Source organism: Arachis hypogaea, chromosome 9 (assembly GCF_003086295.3).
Source record: "Arachis hypogaea cultivar Tifrunner chromosome 9, arahy.Tifrunner.gnm2.J5K5, whole genome shotgun sequence".
Classification (NCBI taxonomy): Eukaryota; Viridiplantae; Streptophyta; class Magnoliopsida; order Fabales; family Fabaceae; genus Arachis; species Arachis hypogaea.
The window spans coordinates 98,374,243-98,400,212 of NC_092044.1; the positions used below are offsets into that span (position 1 = coordinate 98,374,243).

Consider the following 25,970-nt stretch of genomic DNA (forward strand, 5'->3'; position numbering starts at 1 on the left):
TGACTTTCCTCCATGGTTAGAGGTTAACTAAGTGGGAGCAATACAATTCTCATCACAATTGAGAAGGATAACTAGGATAGGACTTCTAGTTCTCATATCTTGCCAAGAGTTTTATTAGTTGTTAGTTTATTTTCTTTGCCATTTATATTTCTTGTCTAAAATCTTAAAAACCCCAATTATAACTCACAACCAATAACAAGACACTTTATTGTAAATCCTAGGGAGAACGGCCCGAGGTTTGAATACTTCGGTTTATAAAATTAGGGGTTTATTACTTGTGACAAACAATCTTTTGTATGAAAGGATTATTATTTGGTTTAGAAACTATACTTTACAACGAGATTTCATTAGTGAAATTCTAAACGTCAAAAATTCAATCATCAATGAAACGTGGTTTTTACCTCTCACATTGAGGGGGGTTTTCCACGTTAAAATCTCGGTGTGTTCTTGTTATTGCTTTACTTGCTATATTTGCTTGTTATAGTTGCTGCCATATTGTATTGTGAGTGCTTTCATATTGTTTTTGTGTTGGACATTTGTGTTGTTTCTGCTGCTAAGCTCTTTCATACTGGCATCAGAGCTTGTTGGACAAAAGTGTTTTTCTCAACAATTCAATCATGGATTGCTCTGCTAGGGGTTTCTTCTCAGGAGGAAGATTTGGTTGAACGAAGTACGAAAAAATTCAAAACTCACAATGAAGTGGATCTAAACCAACCGGGAGAGTCGATGGACATCTCGAACGGGGTGGCAGCTACTGAACGTATAGTGAAAAAGGTCACGTATAAGGATTCGTTGTTGACAATATCCGGGCCGAGACTTGAAGGTATCCCAGACATTGATCTAGATGATGATATGACGGAAGACGATCCTAACCCAGAGGATCGATGGTATCAAGAAAATAATGATCAACAGGAAAATGTCAAGGAATTTGACCCATGCCCGATTATTTCGGTCTCAAAGGAAGAATTTGAGGATTGGTGTAAGCCTTGGAAAAATGCTCTTATTGTGAAATTCCTGGGCAAAAGGGTTGGTTTAGCCTTCATGGAACAACGTCTGAAAAGGGACTGGGTAAGAAATGGTACTATCAATGTTATTGATATTGACCGTGACTATTTTCTTGTTCATTTTTCAGATGATGAGGACTACTCTCATGCGCTTATGGAAGGACCATGGATGATTGCGGGTCACTACCTCGTTGTCCAAAGATGGAGACCTTTCTTCCTCACATCAGAAGATATTGTTCGAAGGATTGCTGTTTGGATTCGCATTCCTAACTTACCCATTGAGCTTTATAATCAACGCTTCTTGTGGAGGGTGGGATTAGCCATTGGTCATATGCTCAAAATTGATCGTACGACTTCTATACATTCAAGAGGAAAATTTGCTAGAATATGTGTGGAAATTGATCTGGCTAAAAAATTGGTGCCTCGAATCTCTGTGTTGGATAGTGAACTAAAGGGTTACATCAAATCTGCTTCTCTTGTGGAAAATATAGGCATCGACTTGACTCTTGCTATGAAAATCTTGAAGGACAAATGCCGTCACAACCGGCAAACCCAGGTGGTGGTGAAACGACCGGGGGAGGAGCTACTGTTGACGATGAAGAAGTCCAAAATGGAAATAATAATCCAGAAATTAATGCACAGGAGCCCAGTGTTAAAGACTCTCCGGATTTTGGCCCATGGATGCTAGTTAAAAGGCCAATTAGAAGGAAAAAAGATATTTTCTTTCCTAAAAAGAAAGGAGCTCATTATGATTATGATTCCAATTCTAATATAGAAAGGGAAACTAATCAGGAAGCCATTTATTTCGAAGGGGAGGTCACGCTTTAATGCCCTTTATGAGGAAGGAAATTTATCTCATGAAAACCCAAATGGGAAAAAGGAAAATGGACTTAAGGAGAATGGACCTTTATTTGTTAAGGCCTAAGGTGGGTTAGACAAAAGACAAGCCTTGAAAAAAAAATCTCTTAAGGTTAATAATTCAAAAAACCAAGCTAGTCACAAGAGTGGCCCAAATGCCAAAATAGAAGTTACAAGGAATGAGAAGTCTATTCTTCCTAAAGTCCAGAATCAGGGAAAACAAGTAGCCATTCACGATGATGCCATCGAATCCCCCTCTCTCAAAGTGCAGGGACCCAGAAGTAGAAGCTATGGAATTAATGATGCTTGAGAGCATGCGTTGCCTTCAGTAAGAGAAAATGGAGGCATATCTAGCAATGAAGGAGCCCGGTAAGTCCATTGATCGAAACCTTGTAAGAACTGACTCCCCAAGCGCAGAATGACAGAAAATTTCACATCTGATGGCGTCATAATGGAGCAAACCACGATTAGCCAGCCAAGCAAACCACCTGATGGGCAGGTGATTATTTTACCAACATTCAAAAATAAAGAGGGGAGCTTATCCCGGGACCGGATTGGCCTGAAGCAAAAGGCAAATTCCCAGAGATGATTTTCAGGTTTTTCAAAACCTTTTTTTGTTATGTTTTTCTTATGAATATTATTAGTTGGAATTGTAGAGGTGCTAGTGCTAAATCCTTTCCTTATCTTATTAGAGACTTAAGGCGTGAATTTGATGCTAATTTTCTTCTCTTATTTGAAACTCATTTAAGTGGGGATCGGGGAAAAGAGGTTAGAAATAAATTAGGCTTTGATGGTTGTTTTGTGGAGGAAGCAAATGGCCACTCCGGCGGTATATGGGCTCTTTGGGTTTCAAGTATTTGGAAGGTTGACATCTTTGGCCATAATAGACAATTCATTCATCTTTTGGTCTCTTCTAAAACTTCTACCACTTGGTTACTCACAGCCATTTATGGTAGTCCCCAAAAAGTAAACAGGAAGCTTTTGTGGAACAATTTGAGGAATCTAGCTGAGAACATTAATGCTCCATGGTGCTTAATTGGTGATTTCAATGTTACTTTACATGACCACGAAAGACGCGGAGGTGCTATTAGAAATGACTCTGGCGCTTACTCTGACTTTCAGAATTGTGTTTTTGATTGTGGGTTGATTGATTTGGGGTTTGTGGGCTGGCCGTTTACCTGGAAAAGGGGTAATTTAGTGATCAGGCTGGACCGTGCTTTAGGGAATTTAGATTGGCAAATCCAATTCCCTGAGGCTTGCATTAAACATTTGCCTATGCTCAAATCAGATCATGCCCCCCTCTGCCTTCAATTATCTCAAAACAGTATGGGCAATAGAAGGAAAAGACCATTTCACTTCCTTGCTTCTTGGCTGCACCACCCAGAATTTGATGGCATGGTTAGAAATTGTTGGAAGTTTGAAAGTTCTTGGTCAAACAGTATTCACAATTTCCAGAGAGCTCTCAAGGATTGGAACAATTCAGTTTTTGGAAACATTTCAAAAGGAAAAAAAAAATTCTCTTTCGACTTCAAGGCATTGCAAATTCCCTCTCTAATGGAGTCAACCGCTACCTAGAGGATTTACAATTTCGGCTATGCAAAGAATATGAACAAGTGCTTGCTCAGGAGGAATTGTTGTGGTTCCAAAAATCTCGGAGTAATTGGATCGAATTTAGCGATCGTAATACCAAGTTCTTCCATGGGTATACGATGATTCGAAGAAGAAGAAACAGAGTTCTTGCCTTACAAAATGATGATGGTACTTGGGTCACTAAGAAAAATGATTTGAAGCAGCTTGCTTTCTCATTTTTCTCTAATCTCTACCAAGATACCAGCGATAACCCTCCCTATGTGCTAAAAAATGAATTTCCGACCCTTAACACTACTGAGCTTAATATCTTGGGTGGTGAAGTGATGCACCAGGAGATTAAGGATTCTCTATTTGGTATTGGGAGCCTAAAAATGCCGGGCAGGGATGGCATACAAGCTGTTTTTTACCAACAGTATTGGGAAAAAGTCAGACCTAACCTCTGTAGGTTGATCCAAACTGTCTTCCACAATCCCAAGCACGTCAGTGAGCTGAATGAGACCCTCATCACCCTTATACCAAAGGTAGATTCTGTGTCTAACCTCAAATAAATGAGGCCCATAAGTCTATGTAATGTTTCGTACAAGATTGTTACTAAAATTCTGGCTAGTCGTATGAGGAGAATCATGGAGAAGCTGGTTAGTCCGACCCAATACAGCTTTGTGCCAGGAAGACAAAGTTTAGATAATATTATCATTGCACATGAAGTAATCCACTCTATGAGAAATAAAAAAGGGAGGCAGGGATGGATGGCGATCAAGATCGACCTCGAAAAGGCGTATGATAAGCTCAAATGGTCTTTTGTGGAGGATACTTTAAAGGACATTGGGCTTCCTTCCAATACTATTGAACTTATTCTCTCCTGTATCTCCTCTGCAAGAATGCGAGTTCTTTGGAATGGTGAAGAATTGGAGGAGTTTAAACCAACAAGGGGACCCAATATCTCCTTACATTTTTGTCTTGTGCATTGAACGCCTATCTCAGCTTATTAACTGTGTGGTCAATCACGGTTTTTGGAAGCTGATTCGCATCAAGAGACGGGGTCTGGTACTATCTCACCTATACTTTGCAGACGACTTGATTCTTTTTGCTGAGGCTAATATGGATCAGGCTAGTTTTATAAAAAGATGTCTTAATGCCTTCTGTGAGAGCTCTGGGCAAACGGTTAGCCAGGAAAAAACTCGTATCTTCTTCTCGAGCAATGTTGGGGGCCCATTAGAGAAGAGACCAGTGATGCCTTGGGCTTCGCCAGAACGGACAACTTGGGAAAATATCTTGGAGTTCCTCTCCATCACAATAAGGTGTCTGGTAGTACTTTCAATGATATCATTAGCAAACTCAACACGAGACTCAACTCTTGGAAGGCTTCATCCCTCTCCTTGGCAGGAAGAAACACCCTGGTGAACTCTGTCTTTTCTTCTATTCCATCATATACTATGCAAAATGCGTTACTTCCCTCTATTACTTGTAATGCTATTGACCGTAAATGCAGAAATTTTCTCTGGGGAGAAACCACTCAATCAAAAAAGATTCATCGCTTGAGTTGGAGAAAAGTTGGCGAGCATAAAAATAATGGTGGATTGGGCATTCGTCATGCTCGTACCCTCAATCAAGCCTTCATGATGAAAGTGGGTTGGGGCCTCATTTAGAAGAAGGATGCTCTTTGGGCTAGAGTTCTGCGATCCAAATATGGAGGAGGTAAAGACATTATCCCGAGAGTAGAGCGAAAACAGAGCAACTCAAATCTGTGGAAAGGAGTTTGCAAAAACTGGGAGAATGTTAAAAAAACACCATTTGGCAGATTGGAGATGGCTCGAAAATCAATTTCTGGAAACATAATTGGGTGCCTAATTTAGGGAGCATGGATAAGCATGTTCACCAGGTAAGTATTGATACTATTGACTATAATAGCTCCCTCACGGATTTTCTGTCTATTTCAGGGAATTGGGACATCAAGAGGATTAAGGAATGGCTCCCGGATGATATTGTCAAAAAGATCAATGCATTGGCCCCACCATCCCCTTGGAAGGACAAAGACCAAATCGCTTGGGCGCTCACCTCAGATGGGTCTTTCAAACTTAAATCGGCCTATCAAGATATTCATGATACCACCGGTCAACCCAACAACATCTTCAGCCTTGTTTGAAAGTGGAAAGGTCCAGAAGGCATCCGCATGTTCCTATGGATAGTGGCCCATGACGCTATCCTTACTAATGCAGTAAGGAAGAGACGACACATGACAAGTCATGATCACTGCCCCAGGTGTAGTAGCAATGAAGAATCCACTTTACATATCCTTCGTGACTGCTTCTTCGCCAAGAGCATCTGGCACAATCTCCTTCCTTCAAGTCAACTGCCTTCATTCTTTGGCTCTGATCTTTTGAACTGGCTTTTTAGCAATATATCGAAAGAAACAAACTGGTCAAATTTGTTTGGTTATGCGACTTTCTACCTGTGGTTTTGTCGAAACAATTTGGTGTTTGAGAATAAGTTTATTCCTTCTACCTTGGCTTTATTCAATATTAAAGCGAGACATGAGGAATACCTAAGAGTTATGGAGAACCAGTGGAAAACAAAGCACACCTTTCCAGCCCACAACAACCTCATACGTTGGGTTCCTCCTGCAGAAGATGTTATTAAACTCATTGTTGATGGCTCCTTTTATGAAAATCAGAATAATGCAGCATGTGGGGGAGTTTTAAGAGATCACTTGGGAAGATATATTGCTGGTTTCTCTTGCAATTTGGATAGTTGCTCTATAATGCAAGCTGAAATTTGGGGGGTTGTGCGTGGCCTTCAAATTGCAGTGGCAAAGAACTTCCACCAAATCATTGTTGAAACAGATTCTACATCAGTTTTGGAGCTCGTAAAAAGCGGTTGCGCTACAAGACACTCATGTGCATCACTCCTCGCAGATATCAACATTCAAGCTCAACGTCTGACTATCTCTGAATGGACCCACACTTTATGAGAAGCGAATTATGTCGCAGACATCCTTGCAAAAAAAGGACAGACTCTTCCCCTTGGCCTCCATGTTTATGATGTGCCCCCTTCTGATATATCTTTGGCCTTAAATTTAGATTGCTTTGACTGTATGTGGTGCACGAAATTGTGATCATCAATGGCGCCATCAACATGGTACGCACAATTGTAATCTCACTTCTTTATCACAACTTCGCACAACTAACCAGCAAGTGTACTGGGTCGTCCAAGTAATAAACCTTACGCGAGTAAGGGTCGATCCCACAGAGATTGTTGGTATGAAGCAAGCTATGGTCACCTTGTAAATCTTAGTCAGGCAAACTCAAATGGATATGGGTGATATACGAATAAAACATAAAGATAAAGATAGAGATACTTATGTAATTCATTGGTGGGAATTTCAGATAAGCGTATGAAGATGCTTGGTCCCTTCCGTCTCTCTGCTTTCCTACTGTCTTCATCCAATCCTTCTTACTCCTTTCCATGGCAAGCTTATGCAAGGGTTTCACCGTTGTCAGTGGCTACCTCCCATCCTCTCAGTGGAAATGTTCAACGCACCCTGTCACGGCATGGCTATCCATCTGTCGGTTCTCAATCAGGCCGGAATAGAATCCAATGATTCTTTTGCGTCTGTCACTAACGCCCCGCCCTCAGTAGTTTGAAGCTCGTCACAGTCATTCAATCATTGAATCCTACTCAGAATACCACAGACAAGGTTAGACCTTCCGGATTCTCTTGAATGCCGCCATCAGTTCTAGCCTATATCACGAAGACTCTGATCTCACGGAATGGCTGGCTCGGTTGTCAGGCGAGCGCTCAGTTGTCAGGCGATCAACCATGCGTCGTGTATCAGGAATCCAAGAGATATCCACCAAATCTAATGTAGAACGGAGGTGATTGTCAGGCACACGTTCATAGGTGAGAATGATGATGAGTGTCACGGATCATCACATTCATCAAGTTAAAGAACAAGTGGAATCTTAGAACAAGAACAAGCGGAATTGAATAGAAGAACAATAGTAATTGCATTAATACTCGAGGTATAGCAGAGCTCCACACCTTAATCTATGGTGTGTAGAGACTCCACCGTTGAAAATACATAAGAACAAGGTCTAGGCATGGCCGAATGGCTAGCCTCCCAATGATCTAAGAACTAGATGTCCAAAGATGATCAAAGGATCAAAAGAAATCCAAAGATGAAAATACAATAGTAAAAGGTCCTACTTATAGAGAACTAGTAGCCTAGGGTTTACAGAGATGAGTAAATGACATAAAAATCCACTTCCGGGCCCACTTGGTGTGTGCTTGGGCTGAGCATTGAAGCATTTTCGTGTAGAGACTCTTCTTGGAGTTAAACGCCAGCTTTGGTGCCAGTTTGGGCGTTTAACTCCCATTCTTGTGCCAGTTCCGGCGTTTAACGCTGGGAATTCTGAGGGTGACTTTGAACGCCGGTTTGGGCCATCAAATCTTGGGCAAAGTATGGACTATCATATATTTCTGGAAAGCCCAGGATGTCTACTTTCCAACGCCGTTGAGAGCGCGCCAATTGGACTTCTGTAGCTCCAGAAAATCTACTTCGAGTGCAGGGAGGTCAGAATCCAACAGCATCTGCAGTCCTTTTTAGTCTCTGAATCAGATTTTTGCTCAGGTCCCTCAATTTCAGCCAGAAAATACCTGAAATCATAGAAAAACGCACAATCTCATAGTAAAGTCCAGAAAAGTGAATTTTAACTAAAAACTAATAAAAATATACTAAAAACTAACTAGATCATACTAAAAACAATGCCAAAAAGCGTATAAATTATCCGCTCATCACAACACCAAACTTAAATTGTTGCTTGTCCCCAAGCAACTGAAAATCAAATAAGATAAAAAGAAGAGAATATGCAATGAATTCCAAAAACATCTATGAAGATCAGTATTAATTAGATGAGCGGGGCTTTTAGCTTTTTGCCTCTGAACAGTTTTGGCATCTCACTCTATCCTTTGAAATTCAAAATGATTGGCTTCTTTAGGAACTCAGAATCCAGATAGTGTCATTGATTCTCCTAGTTAAGTATGATGATTCTTGAACACAGCTACTTATTGAGTCTTGGCCGTGGTCCAAAGCACTCTGTCTTCCAGTATTACCACCGGATACATACATGCCACAGACACATAATTGGGTGAACCTTTTCAGATTGTGACTCAGCTTTGCTAGAGTCCCCAATTAGAGGTGTCCAGGGTTCTTAAGCACACTCTTTTTGCCTTGGATCACAACTTTATTTCTTTCTTTTTTTTCGTTTTCTTTTCTCCCCTTTTTTTTCGTTTTTTTTTTGTATTCACTGCTTTTTCTTGCTTCAAGAATCATTTTAATGATTTTTCAGATCCTCAGTAACATGTCTCCTTTTTCATCATTCTTTCAAGAGCCAATATTCATGAACCACAAATTCAAAAGACATATGCACTGTTTAAGCATACGTTCAGAAAACAAAAATATTGCCACCACATCAAAATAATTAAACTGTTATAAAATTCAAAATTCATGCAATTCTCTCTTTTTCAATTAAGAACATTTTTTATTTAAGAGAGGTGATGGATTCATAGGACATTCATAACTTTAAGGCATAGACACTAAGACACTAATGATCACAAGACACAAACATAGATAAACATAAGCATAATTTTCGAAAAACAGAAAATAAAGAACAAGGAAATTAAAGAACGGGTCCACCTTAGTGATGGCGGCTTGTTCTTCCTCTTGAAGATCTTATGGAGTGCTTGAGCTCCTCAATGTCTCTTCCTTGTCTTTGTTGCTCCTCTCTCATGATTCTTTGATCTTCTCTAATTTCATGGAGGAGGATGGAGTGTTCTTGATGCTCCACCCTTAATTGTCCCATGTTGGAACTCAATTCTCCTAGGGAGGTGTTTAGTTGCTCCCAATAGTTTTGTGGAGGAAAGTGCATCCCTTGAAGCATCTCAGGGATTTGATGATGAGAGGGGTCTCTTGTTTGCTCCATCCTCTTCTTAGTGATGGGCTTGTCCTCATCAATGGGGATGTCTCCCTCTATGTCAACTCCAACTGAATAACAGAGGTGACAAATGAGATGAGGAAAGGCTAACCTTGCCAAGGTAGAGGACTTGTCCGCCACCTTATAGAGTTCTTGGGATATCACCTTATGAACTTCTATTTCTTCTCCAATCATGATGCTATGAATCATGATAGCCCGGTCTATAGTAACTTCGGACCGGTTGCTAGTGGGAATGATTGAGCGTTGGATGAACTCCAACCACCCCCTAGCCACAGGCTTGAGGTCATGCCTTCTCAGTTGAACCGGCTTCCCTCTTGAATCTCTCTTCCATTGGGCGCCCTCTTCACAAATGTCTATGAGGACTTGGTCCAACCTTTGATCAAAGTTGACCCTTCTAGTGTAAGGATGTTCATCTCCTTGCATCATGGGCAAGTTGAATGCTAACCTTACATTTTCCGGACTAAAATCCAAGTATTTTCCCCGAACCATAGTAAGCCAATTCTTTGGATCCGGGTTCACACTTTGGTCATGGTTCTTGGTGATCCATGCATTGGCATAGAACTCTTGAACCATTAAGATTCCGACTTGTTGAATGGGGTTGGTAAGAACTTCCCAACCTCTTCTTCGGATCTCATGTCGGATCTCTGGATATTCACTCTTTTTGAGTGAAAAAGGGACCTCGGGGATCACCTTCTTCAAGGCCACAACTTTATAGAAGTGTTCTTGATGCACCCTAGAGATGAATCTCTCCATCTCCCATGACTCAGAGGTAGAAGCTTTTGCCTTCCCTTTCCTCTTTCTAGAGGTTTCTCCGGCCTTGGATGCCATAAATGGTTATGGAAAAATAGAAAGCAATGCTTTTACCACACCAAACTTAAAAGGTTTGCTCATCCTCGAGCAAAAGAAGAAAGAAGAGAGTAGAAGAAGAAGAAATGAGGAAGAAGGGAATGGCTTTGTGTTCGGCCAAAAAGGGGGAGAAGTGGTGTTTAGGTTGTGTGAAAATGAAGGAGTGAAGAAGAGTTTATATAGGAGTGGGGGGTCTCATGGTTCGGTCATGTATGGGTGGGTTTGGGAGGGAAGGTGGTTTGAATTTGAAGGGTGAAGTAGGTGGGGTTTTATGAAGGATAGATGTGAGTGGTGAAGAGAAAGATGGGATTTGATAGGTGAAGGGTTTTTGGGGAAGAGGTGTTGAGGTGATTGGTGAATAGGTGAAGAAGAGAGAGAGTGGTAGGGTAGGTGGGGATCCTGTGGGGTCCACAGATCCTGAGGTGTCAAGGAAAAGTCATCCCTGCACCAAATGCCATGCAAAAATGTGTTTTAAGCCAATTCTGGCGTTAAACGCCGGGCTGGTGCCCATTTCTGGCGTTTAACGCCAAGTGCTTGCCCTTTTCTGGCGTTTAACGCCAGTCTGGTGCCCCTTTCTGGCGTTAAACGCCCAGAATGGTGCCAGACTGGGCGTTAAACGCCCAACAGCTAGCCTTACTGGCGTTTAAACGCCAGCACGCTCTCCTCCAGGGTGTGCTATTTTTCTTTCTGTTTTTCATTCTGTTTTTGCTTTTTTCATTGATTTTGTGACTTCTCATGATCATCAACCTACAGAAAACATAAAATAACAAAAGAGAATAGATAAAATATAACATTGGGTTGCCTCCCAACAAGCGCTTCTTTAATGTCAGTAGCTTGACAGAGGGCTCTCATGGAGCCTCAAAAATGCTCAGAGCAATGTTGGAACCTCCCAACACCAAACTTAGAGTTTGAATGTGGGGGTTCAACACCAAACTTAGAAGTTGGTTGTGGCCTCCCAACACCAAACTTAGAGTTTGACTGTGGGGGCTCTGTGTGGCTCTGTTTTGAGAGGAGCTCTTCATGCTTCCTCTCCATGATGACAGAGGGATATCCTTGAGCCTTAAACACCAAGGATTCTTCATTCACTTGAATGATCAATTCTCCTCTATCAACATCAATCACAGCCCTTGCTGTGGCTAGGAAGGGTCTGCCAAGGATGATGGATTCATCCATGCACTTCCCAGTCTCAAGAACTATGAAATCAGCAGGGATGTAATGGTCTTCAACCTTTACCAGAACATCCTCTACAAGTCCGTAAGCTTGTTTTCTTGAGTTGTCTGCCATCTCTAGTGAGATTTTTGCAGCTTGCACCTCAAAGATCCCTAGCTTCTCCATTACAGAGAGAGGCATGAGGTTTACACTTGACCCTAGGTCACACAAGGCCTTCTTGAAGGTCATGGTGCCTATGGTACAATGTATTGAAAACTTTCCAGGATCCTGTCTCTTTTGAGGTAATTTCTGCCTAGACAAGTCATCCAGTTCTTTGGTGAGCAAAGGGGGTTCATCCTCCCAAGTCTCATTTCCAAATAACTTGTCATTTAGCTTCATGATTGCTCCAAGGTATTTAGCAACTTGCTCTTCAGTGACATACTCATCCTCTTCAGAGGAAGAATACTCATCAGAGCTCATGAATGGTAGAAGTAAGTCCAATGGAATCTCTATGGTCTCATTTTGAGCCTCAGATTCCCATGGTTCCTCATTGGGGAACTCTTTGGAGGCCAGTGGACATCCATTGAGGTCTTCCTCAGTGGCGTTCACTGCCTCTTCCTCCTCTCCTTGCTCAGTTGACCCACTTGTGCCTCCAAATTTCTAATGGAAAGCCTTGTTTCAGTCATGAAACTTTGAGTGATTTTGATCAGATCAGAGACCATGGTTGCTAAGTCAGAGGTATTCTGCTTAGAACTCTCTGTCTGTTGCTGAGAAGATGATGGAAAAGGCTTGCCATTGCTAAACCTGTTTCTTCCACCATTACTATTGTTGAAACCTTGTTGAGGTCTCTGTTGATCCTTCCATGAGAGATTTGGATGATTTCTCCATGAAGGATTATAGGTGTTTCCATAGGGTTCTCCCATGTAATTCACCTCTTCCATTGAAGGGTTCTCAGGATCATAAGCTTCTTCTTCAGATGAAGCCTCCTTAGTACTACCTGGTGCATTTTACATTCCAGACAGACTTTGAGAAATCATATTGACTTGTTGAGTCAATATTTTGTTCTGAGCCAATATGGCATTCAGAGTGTCAATCTCAAGAACTCCTTTCTTCTGACTAGTCCCATTGTTCACAGGATTCCTTTCAGAAGTGTACATGAATTGGTTATTTGCAACCATTTCAATCAGCTCTTGAGCTTCTGTAGGCGTCTTCTTCAGATGAAGAGATCCTCCAGCAGAGCTATCCAAAGACATCTTGGACAGTTAAGACAGTCCATCATAGAAAATACCTATGATGCTCCATTCAGAAAGCATATCAGATGGACACTTTCTGATTAATTGTTTGTATCTTTCCCAAGCTTCATAGAGGGATTCTCCTTCCTTCTGTCTGAAGGTTTGGACTTCCACTCTAAGCTTACTCAATTTTTGAGGTGGACAGAACTTTGCCAAGAAGGCATTGACTAGCTTTTCCCAAGAGTTCAGGCTTTCTTTAGGTTGTGAGTCCAACCATGTCCTAGCTCTGTCTCTTACAGCAAAAGGGAATAGCATAAGTCTGTAAACCTCAGGGTTAACCCCATTAGTCTTGACAGTGTCATAGATTTGCAAGAATTCAGCTAAGAACTGATGAGGATCTTCCAATGGAAGTCCATGGAACTTGCAATTCTGTTGCATTAGAGAAACTAATTGAGGCTTAAGCTCAAAGTTGTTTGCTCCAATGGCAGGGATAGAGATGCTTCTCCCATAGAAGTCAGGAGTAGGCGCAGTAAAGTCACCCAGCACCTTCCTTGCATTTTTGGCATTGTTGTTGTTTTCGGCTGCCATGGGTTCTTCTTCTTTGAAGATTTCTGTTAGGTCCTCTATAGAGAAATGTGCCTTGGCTTCTCTTAGTTTTCGCTTCAAGGTCCTTTCAGGTTCAAGATCAGCTTCAACAAGAATGCTTTTGTCTTTGCTCCTGCTCATATGAAAGAGAAGAGAACAAGAAAATGTGGAATCCTCTATGTCACAGTATAGAGATTCCTTGAGGTGTTAGAGGAAAAGAAAAATAGAAGGCAGAAGTAGAAAATTCGAACTTATCAAGAGATAATGAGTTCGAATTGTGCATTAAGGAATAGTGTTAGTCCATAAATAGAAGGATGTGAGAAGAAGGGAAGCAATTTTCGAAAATTAAGTAAAAGATTTTGAAAACATTTTGAAAAACACTAATTGATTTTCGAAAATAAAAGTGGGAAAGAAGTAAAGTGATTTTTGAAAGAGATTTTGAAATTAGAAATTAAAAAGATATGATTGAAAACTATTTTGAAAAAGATGTGGTTAAGAAGATATGATTGGTTTTAAAAGATATGATTGAGAATATATGATTTGAAAAACATTTAAAAAGATTTGATTTTGAAAATTAATGACTTGGCTATCAAGAAAAGATATGATTCAAACATTAAACCTTTCTCAACAGAAAAGGCAACATACTTGAAATGTTGAATCAAATCATTAATTGACAGCAAGTATCTTTGAAAATGGAAAGAAATTGAATTCGAAAAAGATTTGATTGAAAAGATTTGATTTGAGAAAGATTTGATTTTGAAAAATTTTGAAAACTTGAAAAAAATTTGCATTGAAAACAAAATCTTCCCTCTTGTGCCATCCTGGCGTTAAACGCCCAGAATGGTGCACATTCTGGCGTTTAACGCCCAAAACTCTACCCTTTTGGGCGTTAAACGCCCAACCAGGCACCCTGGCTGGCGTTTAAACGCCAGTCTGTCTTCTTCACTGGGCATTTTGAACGCCCAGCTCTTTCTGTGCAATTCCTCTGCAGTATGTTCTGAATCTTCAATTCTCTGTATTATTGACTTGAAAAGACACAAATTAAAAATATTTTTGGATTTTTACTAAAGAGGAATAATCAAAATGCAACTAAAATCAAATAACAATGCATGCAAGACACCAAACTTAGCAGTTTGTATACTACTGACACTAATGAGAATGCATATGAGACACATAAATACTCAAGTCAAGAGAATTCAAAGATCAGAGTAAGAAATCATCAAGAACAACTTGAAGATTAATGAAGATATATGCATGAGTGCAAAAAGAACAAAAACATGCAATTGACACCAAACTTAAAATGAGACTCTAGACTCAAACAAGAAATTTTTGGATTTTATGATTTTCTAAATTTTTTTGTGCTTTTTCGAAAATTAAGTGGAAAAAGAAAATAAAGGTATCAAAATTCTTAATGAGAATTCCAGGAATCATGAAATGTTTAGTCTAAGACTCCGGTCCAGGAATTAGACATGGCTTCACAGCCAGCCAAGCTTTCAAAGAAAGCTTCGGTCCAAAACACTAGACATGGCCAATGGCCAGCCAAGCCTTAGCAGATCACTGCTCCAACAGCAAGACTGATAGAAATCAACAAGCTCTTGTGATGATGAGTTGAAACCTCGGTCCAATGAAATTAGACATGGCTTCACAGCCAGCCAGACTTCAACAGATCATCATGAAACTCTAGAATCCATCTTCAAGAATTCTGAAGAAAAAATACCTAATCTAAGCAACAAGATGAACCGTTAGTTTTCCATACTCGAACAATCCCCGGCAACAGCGCCAAAAACATGGTGCACGAAATTGTGATCATCAATGGCGCCATCAACATGGTACGCACAATTGTAATCTCACTTCTTTATCACAACTTCGCACAACTAACCAGCAAGTGTACTGGGTCGTCCAAGTAATAAACCTTACGCGAGTAAGGGTCGATCCCATAGAGATTGTTGGTATGAAGCAAGCTATGGTCACCTTGTAAATCTTAGTCAGGCAAACTCAGATGGATATGGGTGATATACGAATAAAACATAAAGATAAAGATAGAGATACTTATGTAATTCATTGGTGGGAATTTCAGATAAGCGTATGAAGATGCTTGGTCCCTTCCGTCTCTCTGCTTTCCTACTGTCTTCATCCAATCCTTCTTACTCCTTTCCATGGCAAGCTTATGCAAGGGTTTCACCGTTGTCAGTGGCTACCTCCCATCCTCTCAGTGGAAATGTTCAACGCACCCTGTCACGGCACGGCTATCCATCTGTCGGTTCTCAATCAGGCCGGAATAGAATCCAGTGATTCTTTTGCGTCTGTCACTAACGCCCCGCCCTCAGGAGTTTGAAGCTCGTCACAGTCATTCAATCATTGAATCCTACTCAGAATACCACAGACAAGGTTAGACCTTCCGGATTCTCTTGAATGCCACCATCAGTTCTAGCCTATACCACGAAGACTCTGATCTCACGGAATGGCTGGCTCGGTTGTCAGGCGATCAACCATGCGTCGTGTATCAGGAATCCAAGAGATATCCACCCAATCTAATGTAGAACGGAGGTGGTTGTCAGGCACACGTTCATAGGTGAGAATGATGATGAGTGTCACGGATCATCACATTCATCAAGTTGAAGAACAAGTGGAATTTTAGAACAAGAACAAGCGGAATTGAATAGAAGAACAATAGTAATTGCATTAATACTCGAGGTACAGCAGAGCTCCACACCTTAATCTATGGTGTGTAGAAACTCCACCGTTGAAAATACATAAGAACAAGGTCTAGGCATGGCCGAATGGCCAGCCTCCCAATGATCTAAGAACTAGATGTCCAAAGATTATCAAAGGATCAAAAGAAATCCAAAGATGAAAATACAATAGTAAAAGGTCCTACTTATAGAGAACTAGTAGCCTAGGGTTTACAGAGATGAGTAAATGACATAAAAATCCACTTCCGGGCCCACTTGGTGTGTGCTTGGGCTGAGCATTGAAGCATTTTCGTGTAGAGACTCTTCTTGGAGTTAAACGCCAGCTTTGGTGCCAGTTTGGGCGTTTAACTCCCATTCTTATGCCAGTTCCGGCGTTTAACGCTGGGAATTCTGAGGGTGACTTTGAACGCCGGTTTGGGCCATCAAATCTTGGGCAAAGTATGGACTATCATATATTTCTGGAAAGCCCAGGATGTCTACTTTCCAACGCCGTTGAGAGCGCGCCAATTGGACTTCTGTAGCTCCAGAAAATCTACTTCGAGTGCAGGGAGGTCAGAATCCAATAGCATCTGCAGTCCTTTTTAGTCTCTGAATCAGATTTTTGCTCAGGTCCCTCAATTTCAGCTAGAAAATACCTGAAATCACAGAAAAACACACAATCTCATAGTAAAGTCCAGAAAAGTGAATTTTAACTAAAAACTAATAAAATTATACTAAAAACTAACTAGATCATACTAAAAACATACTAAAAACAATGCCAAAAAACGTATAAATTATCCGCTCATCAGTATGCGTCCTAGGGGCTCCTAATTTTGTTTTGCTGTTTTTGTTTCTTTTGTTTGGGGTCTTTGACCCCTTTTTCATAAAAAAAAATTAGAACATTTATTATTACTATATTATTATTATTAGTTGCTGGCTGTATTCATTATTATTGTTGTTGTTATATTCATTATTGCAGAAGCCTCTTTATTGTTATTTTTGACTATTATTATTACTGTTACTATTATTATTATTATTATTATTATTAATTATTCTGATAAATATACTATTCACCTTTTAATATGGATTATTATTATTATTATTATTATTATTATTATTATTATTATTATTATATCAAACCTTACATTTCTTTCTATATTAAAGAAAATCAGCCTTTAACTGATAGTCTATTTATTTTTTATTGGGATTGTAGTCTTCTTTTCTAATCTATTACCATATAATATTCTTAATTGTTCCATTGAAAACTCAAATTCTCAGGTCCTGAATATTGGATTCTACATATTATATAATCTATAAAAAATAAATAAATAAAAACAAATTTCATTTAAATTACTCTTTGGGTGAAAAAATGGAATTGTTTATTCTGATTTTGTTCATCATGAAAATCATGCATGAATTATCTCTTTCATATGGATTCCTAACCTGATTATAAATAGAGTTTTGTAATGTGATTTTAGAACTGTTTGATTATAATTTAATTATACCATAAAGTTAAATTTTGATTTAAATTATTTCAAAAGTTGTATACTTAAAACAATACAATAACTAATTTGATAATTAATTTTAATATACACTTAATATAGTTAAAAATTTATTATACAGATTAAACCACATTTTCGGTTTTTCTGCATTTAGTTTTGTCTGTAAACCCATTAATATATAATAGCCTTTAAAAAAAATAGTAAAATTACTTTCCCACTAGATATTAGTGTTGGGTTTTTCTCTCTTTTGTGAGGTCCAAGCCCAACATTTTGGGGGTGTATTCTTGCACCCTAGTGTCACAATTCTAATTCAGTTTTTTTGAAGTTTTTTGAGAGAAAGAGAGTAGCCACCAAAAGAGAGAAAGAAGGGAGAAAACAGAATTTTCGTTTTTGCCCAAAGCAGCAAATTTCAAATGGCAGTTTCTCAATTGTTTACCGTTGGATCGGCTTGAAATTTAAACTGCGTGTTCCTATCATCTTGTTCTTTATTATGGTCATTGGAGATGTTGATTGGATGTTTGCAGTAGGAGAAATTGGCTTTACAAGAGAGAAATTAGGTTTCCTATTTTTACACAGAGCAGCAATTTTGGAACAGCAGTTTCTCATTCTTTCACCGTTGGATCGACGTGAAATTTGAACTGTAGATTCTTCACATCTTGTTCTTCATTTTGGACAATGGAGATTTTAATTAGAGGTCTGCAGAGAGAGAAATTGACTTCGACAACATCTCTATTTTTTGGGTATATTTCATCTTCTTGCTTCTTATTTGTGAGATTTGGTGCTTTGATGTTTTGGCTAGTTATATGCACATTTTTGTGCTTTATTTGAGACTCTCTTGTACCTCATTTGATTATAGTGGAGCTATTTCATTGGTTTGGACGACTCGTGATTTTTACCTCTCACATTGAGGGGGTTTTCCACGTTAAAATCTCGGTGTGTTCTTGTTATTGCTTTACTTGCTATATTTGCTTGTTATAGTTGCTACCATATTGTGTTGTGAGTGCTTCCATATTATTCTTGTGTTGGACATTTGTGTCGTTTCTGCTGCTAGGCTTTTTCATACTGACATCAGAGCTTGTTGGTATTTTTCTGGGCTTGTGATTCTATGAGCAATGGAAGCTAATACTAATACTAGTAGGATGATCACTCTTAATGGTCCTAATTATGATTTGTGGAAGTCAAAGATGAAAGATTTACTTTATGTCAAAAATTTTCATCAACCAGTTTTTGGTACAGAGAAGTCTAATGATAAATCTGATGATAATTGGACCTTGTTGCATAGACAAGTCTGTGGATATATTAGGCTGTGGGTTGACGATAATGTATTGAACCATATTATTGGAGAGACACATGCTCGGACCCTTTGGATTAAGCTTGAACAGTTGTATACTCAGAAAACTGGAAATAATAAGATGTTTTTGATCAAGCAGTTGTTGGCTTTGAAGTATACAGATGGGACATCAATGACAGATCACTTGAATAATTTTCAAGAAATTATGAATCAGTTATCTTCCATGGGTATCAAGTTTGATGAAGAGGTTCAAAGATTATTACTTCTTGGCTCCTTACTAGACTCGTGGAAAATTCTCAAAATGTCATTGTCTAATTCTGCTCTTGATGGTGTAATCTCTATGAATCTTGCCAAGAGCAGTGTTTTGAATGAAGAGATGAGAAGAAAGTCACAAAGTACATCAACTACACATTTCAGATGTTCTTGTTTCTGAGTCTAGGGGAGAAACAAAAGTTGAGGTCCTAAAGGTAGAGATCAAAGCAGAAGCAAGTCTCGAGGAAAGTATAAGAATATTGAGTGTCATCATTGTGGTAAAAAGGGACATATGAAGAGATTTTGTTGGCAGCTAAAGAAGGAGAAAGCCAAGACAAGTAAAGACAAGAGCACAAATAAAGATGATGGTAGCAAGGAAGACAAGGTTAATGTAACTCATGATGATTTTCTTGTTGTTGAGGAGTTTGAATCTATTAACCTTGTTGATAATAGCACTAGTTGGGTGATTGATAGTGGTGCTTCTATTCATGTTACATCTAGGAGGGATTTGTTTACATCTTATACTCCTGGTGATTTTGGTGATGTGAAAATGGCTCATCAAGGTGTTGCAAAATGTGCTAGTGTTGGACGGGTTTGCTTAGAAACCTCCAATAGTACCAAGTTGACTTTGAAGCGTGTGAAGCATGTTCCAGATATTCTGTTGAACTTACTTTCTATTAGTAAGTTGTGTGATGAAGACTTAGATAGCTTATTCTCTCGTGATAGTTGGAAGCTCACCAAGGGTTCCATGGTTGTTGTTAGAGGTAATCGACACTCTACTCTTTATTTAACTCAAGCAAAGATTGTGAAAGTTATTGTTAATGCTACTGAGTTTGTTGATGAAACTGATTTATGGCATAAGAGATTATGTCATATGAGTGAGAAGGGTATGAATATATTATCCAAGAGGAATCTTTTATCTGGTTGTAAGATTGCTTTACAAAAGTGCAACCATTGCTTTGTTGGGAAACAAAATAGGGTTTCTTTCAAAAACCATCCGCCTTCAAGGAAGTCGGAGATACTTGACTTGGTGCATTCTGATGTTTGTGGGCCGATGAAGACAAGAACACTTGGAAGGTCTATCTATTTTGTAACCTTTATTGATGATCATTCTAGAAAATTATGGGTTTACACTTTGAAGACCAAAGATCAAGTTTTGAATGTGTTCAAGCAATTACAAGCTTCTGTTGAAAGAGAAACTGGGAAGAAGTTGAAATATATTCGTACTGACAATGGTGTGAGTACTCAGGTCCATTTGATGCTTATTGTAAAGAGCATGGTATAAGACATCAAAAGACTCCTCCGAAGACTCCTCAACTGAATGGCTTGGCTGAAAGGATGAACAGAACATTGATTGAAAGAGTTAGGTGCTTATTGTCACAATCTGAATTGGCAAAATCCTTTTGGGGTGAAGCTTTGAGCACTGTTGTTCATGTCTTGAACCGGACACCATGTGTTCCCTTGCAATTTGAAGTTCCGGAGAAGGTTTGGTCAGGTAAAGATGTTTCTTATGATCATTTAAGAGTCTTTGGATGTAAAGCTTTTGTTCATATTCCTAAAGATGAGAGATCTAAGCTTGATGTAAAGACTAGGCAATGTATTTTTATTGGCTATGGCATGGATGAGTTTGGTTACAGGTTTTATGATCCTGTTAGCAAGAAGGTAATTTGGAGTAGAGATGTCTTTGTTGAAGACCAAACATTGAAGGATGTTGATCATGCGGAGAAGCCAATGGTTCAGCCTAGTGATGATTTTTTTGACTTGGATATTACTCCCTCTATGCCTATGGTAGAAGATGGTAGAGTTGAAGCTTAAAATAATGAGCATGATACAAGTGCAGGTGAAGATAGAACAGTTGATTCGATACTTGATGAAGTTGGTGATGATGATCAAGATGAAGAACCAGCTTTGGAAATTCCTACAAATGCACTCAGAAGGTCTACAAGAGAGAGAAAGCCTTCGTCAAGGTATTCTCCACATGAGTTTGTTTTGTTGACTGATGGGGGAGAACCTGAATGCTTTGGAGAGGCTGTTGAAGATGAAAGCAAAGCTCAATGGCTTGAAGCTATGCAAGAAGAAATGAAGTCCTTGCTTGAGAATGATACCTATGAGTTAGTGAAGCTACCGAAGGGTATGCGAGTTTTGAAGAACAAATGGGTATTCAGAATCAAGAATGAAGAACACAATTCTAAGCCTCAGTATAAGGCTAGATTGGTTGTTAGAGGTTTTAGCCAGAGAAAAGGTATTGACTATGAGGAGATCTTTTCTCCTGTTGTGAGGATGTCATCCATTCGTGATGTGCTTGGATTAGCAGCATCTCTTGATTTGGAGATTGAGCAAATGGATGTGAAGACAGCTTTTCTTCATGGTGATTTAGATAAGGAGATCTACATGGAGCAACCGGAGGGCTTTGTTGTTACAGGAAAAGAAGATTTTGTGTGCAAGCTTAAGAATAGTTTTTATGGGTTGAAGCAAGCTCCAAGACAGTGGTACAAGAAGTTTGAATCTGCTATGGGAAAGCATGGTTACTGTAAGACAACTTCAGATCGTTGTGTATTTGTGCAAAAAGTTTTCTGATGATGATTTTATCATTCTTTGCTTTATGTGGATGATATTTTGATTGTGGGCAAGAATGATTTGAGGATTAATGAGTTGAAGAAACAGTTGAGCAAGTTCTTTGCTATGAAGGACTTGGGTCCTACCAAACAGATTTTAGGCATGACTATTACTCATTATAGAGATTCCAAGAAGCTTTATTTGTCACAGGAGAAGTACATAAAGAAGGTGCTTCAAAGGTTTGGCATGAATGATGCCAAATGTGTTTCTAGTTCTTTTGCTCCTCATTTTAAGTTGAGCACCAAGTAGTGTCCAACCACTGATGAGGAGAAGCAAGCAATGGATGAAATTCCTTATGCCTCAGCTGTTGGAAGCTTGATGTATCCTATGGTGTGTACTAGACCAGACATTGCTCATGCGGTTGGTACTGTGAGTCATTTTCTCTCTAATCCAGGTAAAGAACATTGAAATGCTGTTAAATGGATTATGAGATATCTCAAAGGTACAACTAACTTGAGTTTGAGTTTTGGTAGTGAGAAACCTTTGCTAGTTGGCTATACTGATGCAGACATGGCAGGAGATATTGATTCTTGAAAGTCTACTTCAGGTTATTTGGTCAAGTTTGCAGGGGGAGCTATTTCATGGCAGTCAAGGCTACAAAAGTACGTTGTACTTTCTACCACAGAGGCAGAGTTTATTGCAGCAACTGAAGTATGTAAAGAGTTGTTGTGGATGAAGAAGTTTCTTGCAGCACTTGGTTTCAAGTAAGACCGTTATGTTATTGTGTGATAGCCAAAGTGCTATTCATCCTTCCAAGAATTCTACTTTTCATCCAAGATCTAAACATATTGATGTTAGGTATCACTGGATACGGAATGTGTTAGATTCAAAGATGTTGGAACTTGAGAAAGTTCACACTAATGACAATGGTGCTGATATGATGACAAAAGCATTGTCAAGAGAAAAGTTTGAAACATGTTTGATCGCCGGAATGGCGAGGGCCTCCACCTAGTCGAGAAGGGGGAGATTTGTTGGGTTTTTTTCTCTCCTTTGTGAGGCCCAAATCCAACATTTTGGGGATATATTCTTGCACCCTAGTGTCACAACCCTAATTCAGTTTTTTGAGGTTTTTTGAGAGAAAGAGAGTAGCCACCAAAACAGAGAAAGAAGGGAGAAAATAGAATTTCCGTTTTTGTCCAAAGCAGCAAATTTCAAATGGCAGTTTCTCTGTTGTTCACCGTTGGATCGGTTTGAAATTTAAACAGCATGTTCCTATCATCTTGTTATTCATTTTTGTTGGTGGAGATGTTGATTGGAGGTTTACAGTATGAGAAATTGGCTTCATAAGAGAGAAATTAGGTTTTCCATTTTTACACAGAGCAGCAATCTTGGAACGGTAGTCTCTCATTCGTTCACCGATGGATCAATGTGAAATTGAAACTGTAGATTTTTCACATCTTTTTCTTTATTCTGGACGGTGAAGATTTTAATTGGAGGTCTGCAAAGAGAGAAATTGACTTCGATAGCAGCTTTGTTTTTTTTTTTTTGTATTTTTCATCTTCTTGCTTTTTATTTGTGAGCTTTGGTACTTTGATGTTTTGACTGGTTATATGCACGTTTTTGTACTTTATTTGAGACTCTCTTGTACCTCATTTGATTATAGTGGAGCTATTTCATTGGTCTGGATGACCCGTGATTTTTACCTCTCACATTGAGAAAATTTTTCACGTTAAAATCTCGGTGTATTCTTGTTATTGCTTTACTTACTATATTTGCTTGTTATAGTTGCTGTCATATTGTGTTGTGAGTGTTTCTATATTGTTCTTGTATTGGACATTTGTGTCGTTTTTGCTGCTAGACTCTTTCATTTGGGAGGAATAATTTGAACTCCAAAAAACGGCCACCTTATTTAAAATTTATTGAAACTAGTTTAGTGTTCTATGATGATTATAAAATTCTTTAAATAAGATAAAGTAGCATATGTTTAATCTAGCTAGTTGGATAGCGGCACTACACAAACTAGTTAATTGTGATAATAGTGGGACTAATTCTCTCTTTCTCCATAACACACTGAATGTATAACAAATTTTTTAAGAATATTTTTATAATTTATAATTATTAATTTTTTAATAATTAAAAGAATTTATTCTCATTTTAAAGTATATCATCATATTGATATTTTAATAAATTTTAATGGTTAATCTTTTAGTTATATATTATATATCCCAATAAACTTTCCAAATGTATAATTGAGTTCTGATCCGTGTGACTGAGAATTGCATTAAAGTGGCTCTGATTCTTACCCTAGCAACACTGTTCTCAACCTTTTTTTTTAAAAAAAAAAAAAGATAGTTATATGATATGATGAAGTGTTAGGAGACAATAATGATTTGAGACATATACATTGGTTAATAATGTTACACCTCTGACTGCCCGCTATTTTTTGTTTGATTTCCATCTTCTGTATATTAATTATAATGTTTATTAATTGGTGTCTAAATTTTATTTAATTTATTTTTTATAATAAATTTTAATTTTTTAAAAATTATTTATTGTTATATTTTTTAAATTAAATATTATTTTTTAATTTTTTTAATAAATAAACACCACCTTTTAAACACCATAGCATTCATCAATTAATTATCCCTCACTTACCTTGTAACTTGAACAAATAAATTTGGAAAAATTTAGTTGCACATCAAAAAATATATATATATAATGCTTAGATACATTTGTTTGCCTTTTTTCTTTTGAAAATTTAAAATTGTTACTAAGGTTATTTTCTTGGTTGGAATAAAAAGATTTATTCGAATCATTGAGGATTACACAAAAATAAAAAACAAATAAAACAAAGTTTTAAGAAATTAAAATGAGGTACAAAAGACTTAGTCACAAAACCATAAATTTAGTTACAGTTTGTAACGTAATTAGATCATTCTTTATATTGCTATTTAGTTAAGTATTGATATATCGTTAAATATTTCAAATCTATTAACAATAGCGAATTTGATTTTGATGCATTTTGTGTATGAAAACATTATACACACATTTGCCATTATTCAATAGCGAACAAACATGGACACAAACATGAATCAATACTTTGTCACTTTCATTCCTGGTTCATAATGATAATACTTATAAAATACTTGTAACTTATTTATAGTTAGGGTACGTTTGGTTGGATAATAAAGATAAATACTATAACATTACTACAAAATTCATCTATAACCCCATATCTGTAACTTTTGAGTTACAATGCAAATTATATAACCATGTTACATGAAAAAACAAACCATCCACAAGTTATTTATATAAAATATATATCAGAATATAACATATATACTTTAATTTTTTAAAATATTTTTAATTTGATAGACTAAAAGATTAATTTATCACAAGTTTAACTTCCATTCAAAAATTTGTTACTAGCCAATGAATTGCTGCATACACATTTTGACCAAATTTTCAACACTTACTCAAATTTGACCAAATTTGTTACTAGTCAATGAATTGCTGCATACAAAGAAAAATTCAAATTTCCAACACTTACTCAAATAGAAAAATAAATTAACCATTTGACCAACTCAAATTAGTTATATAAAATATATTAAAATATGTAAACTTTTTTGCCTCTCAAGGTAGGAAAGTTAAAAAAAAAAGAGTTCAAAATATAACAAAAATGTTATTAAAAAACTATAATATAGAGTATATATATAACTATATATCTTTTACATTTTAGTATTTTTTCAATTATGCCCTCATTCTCCCTCTTTTTATTGCTGGAAACCTCACTCATTCACCTTCTTGAACATTATATTTTAAAGTTTAGAGATGTTAATGTCTAATACCAAATATAAATTTTATATTTTTTAAATTAACAAACATAATTACACTAATATATACTCCTATAATATTAACCTAATATTGGTGTTTTTTTTAAGTGGCCCATTTTTTAGGCCGAAATCGCTGGATTGAGTCAGTAAACCCAAATGGTAGGAGCAAATTGATAGTTTGCCAAAAAAAAGTAAGAGTCACGTTAGAAAGAAGTAGAATATGATGGACATTTTCGTCTTTCAAGGGAACAAGGCACTGCTAGTAGCATTTTGACCTCCTGACGAAGCGAATTGTTGAGAAGACGTCAAGTGTCTAACATGCAGCTGCATTGGAGGGAGAGGAGACGCATTTATGGAATGATACTTTTTCTCTCTTTTGCTATATTGTACTCAATGAAAACAAAAGAAAGAAAGGTCATTTTTCAATTTTCATAATCATCTTCACTCACTAAATTTTAACAGAGAAGAAGAAAACTTCACCGTAAGTGTAATTAACAAAGTTAAAAGAATGAAATAAAAATAGTGATTCGTGATCTCACTAAACCTAGAGAATGCATAACAATGTCTTGACATGTTCTAAAAATTTGAATTGGATTGTAGTGTACGACAA

The 25,970-nt window shown here is 37.8% G+C and overlaps 1 protein-coding gene and 1 non-coding gene across 2 annotated transcripts; both read left to right on the plus strand.

The window, feature by feature from the left end:
- Positions 1-2,280: 2,280 nt before the first annotated feature.
- LOC112709359 (uncharacterized) lies at positions 2,281-3,437 on the plus strand. Its single transcript, XM_025761248.1, has 2 exons — positions 2,281-2,357; positions 2,507-3,437. The coding sequence occupies exons 1-2, from the start codon at positions 2,281-2,283 to the stop codon at positions 3,435-3,437; spliced, it is 1,008 nt and encodes a 335-aa protein (XP_025617033.1).
- Positions 3,438-12,744: 9,307 nt separating this feature from the next.
- Positions 12,745-12,852, plus strand: LOC112713277 (small nucleolar RNA R71). The gene has a single exon (XR_003158251.1). It is a non-coding gene; the product is annotated as a small nucleolar RNA R71 (small nucleolar RNA).
- The last annotated feature ends 13,118 nt before the right edge of the window (positions 12,853-25,970 follow it).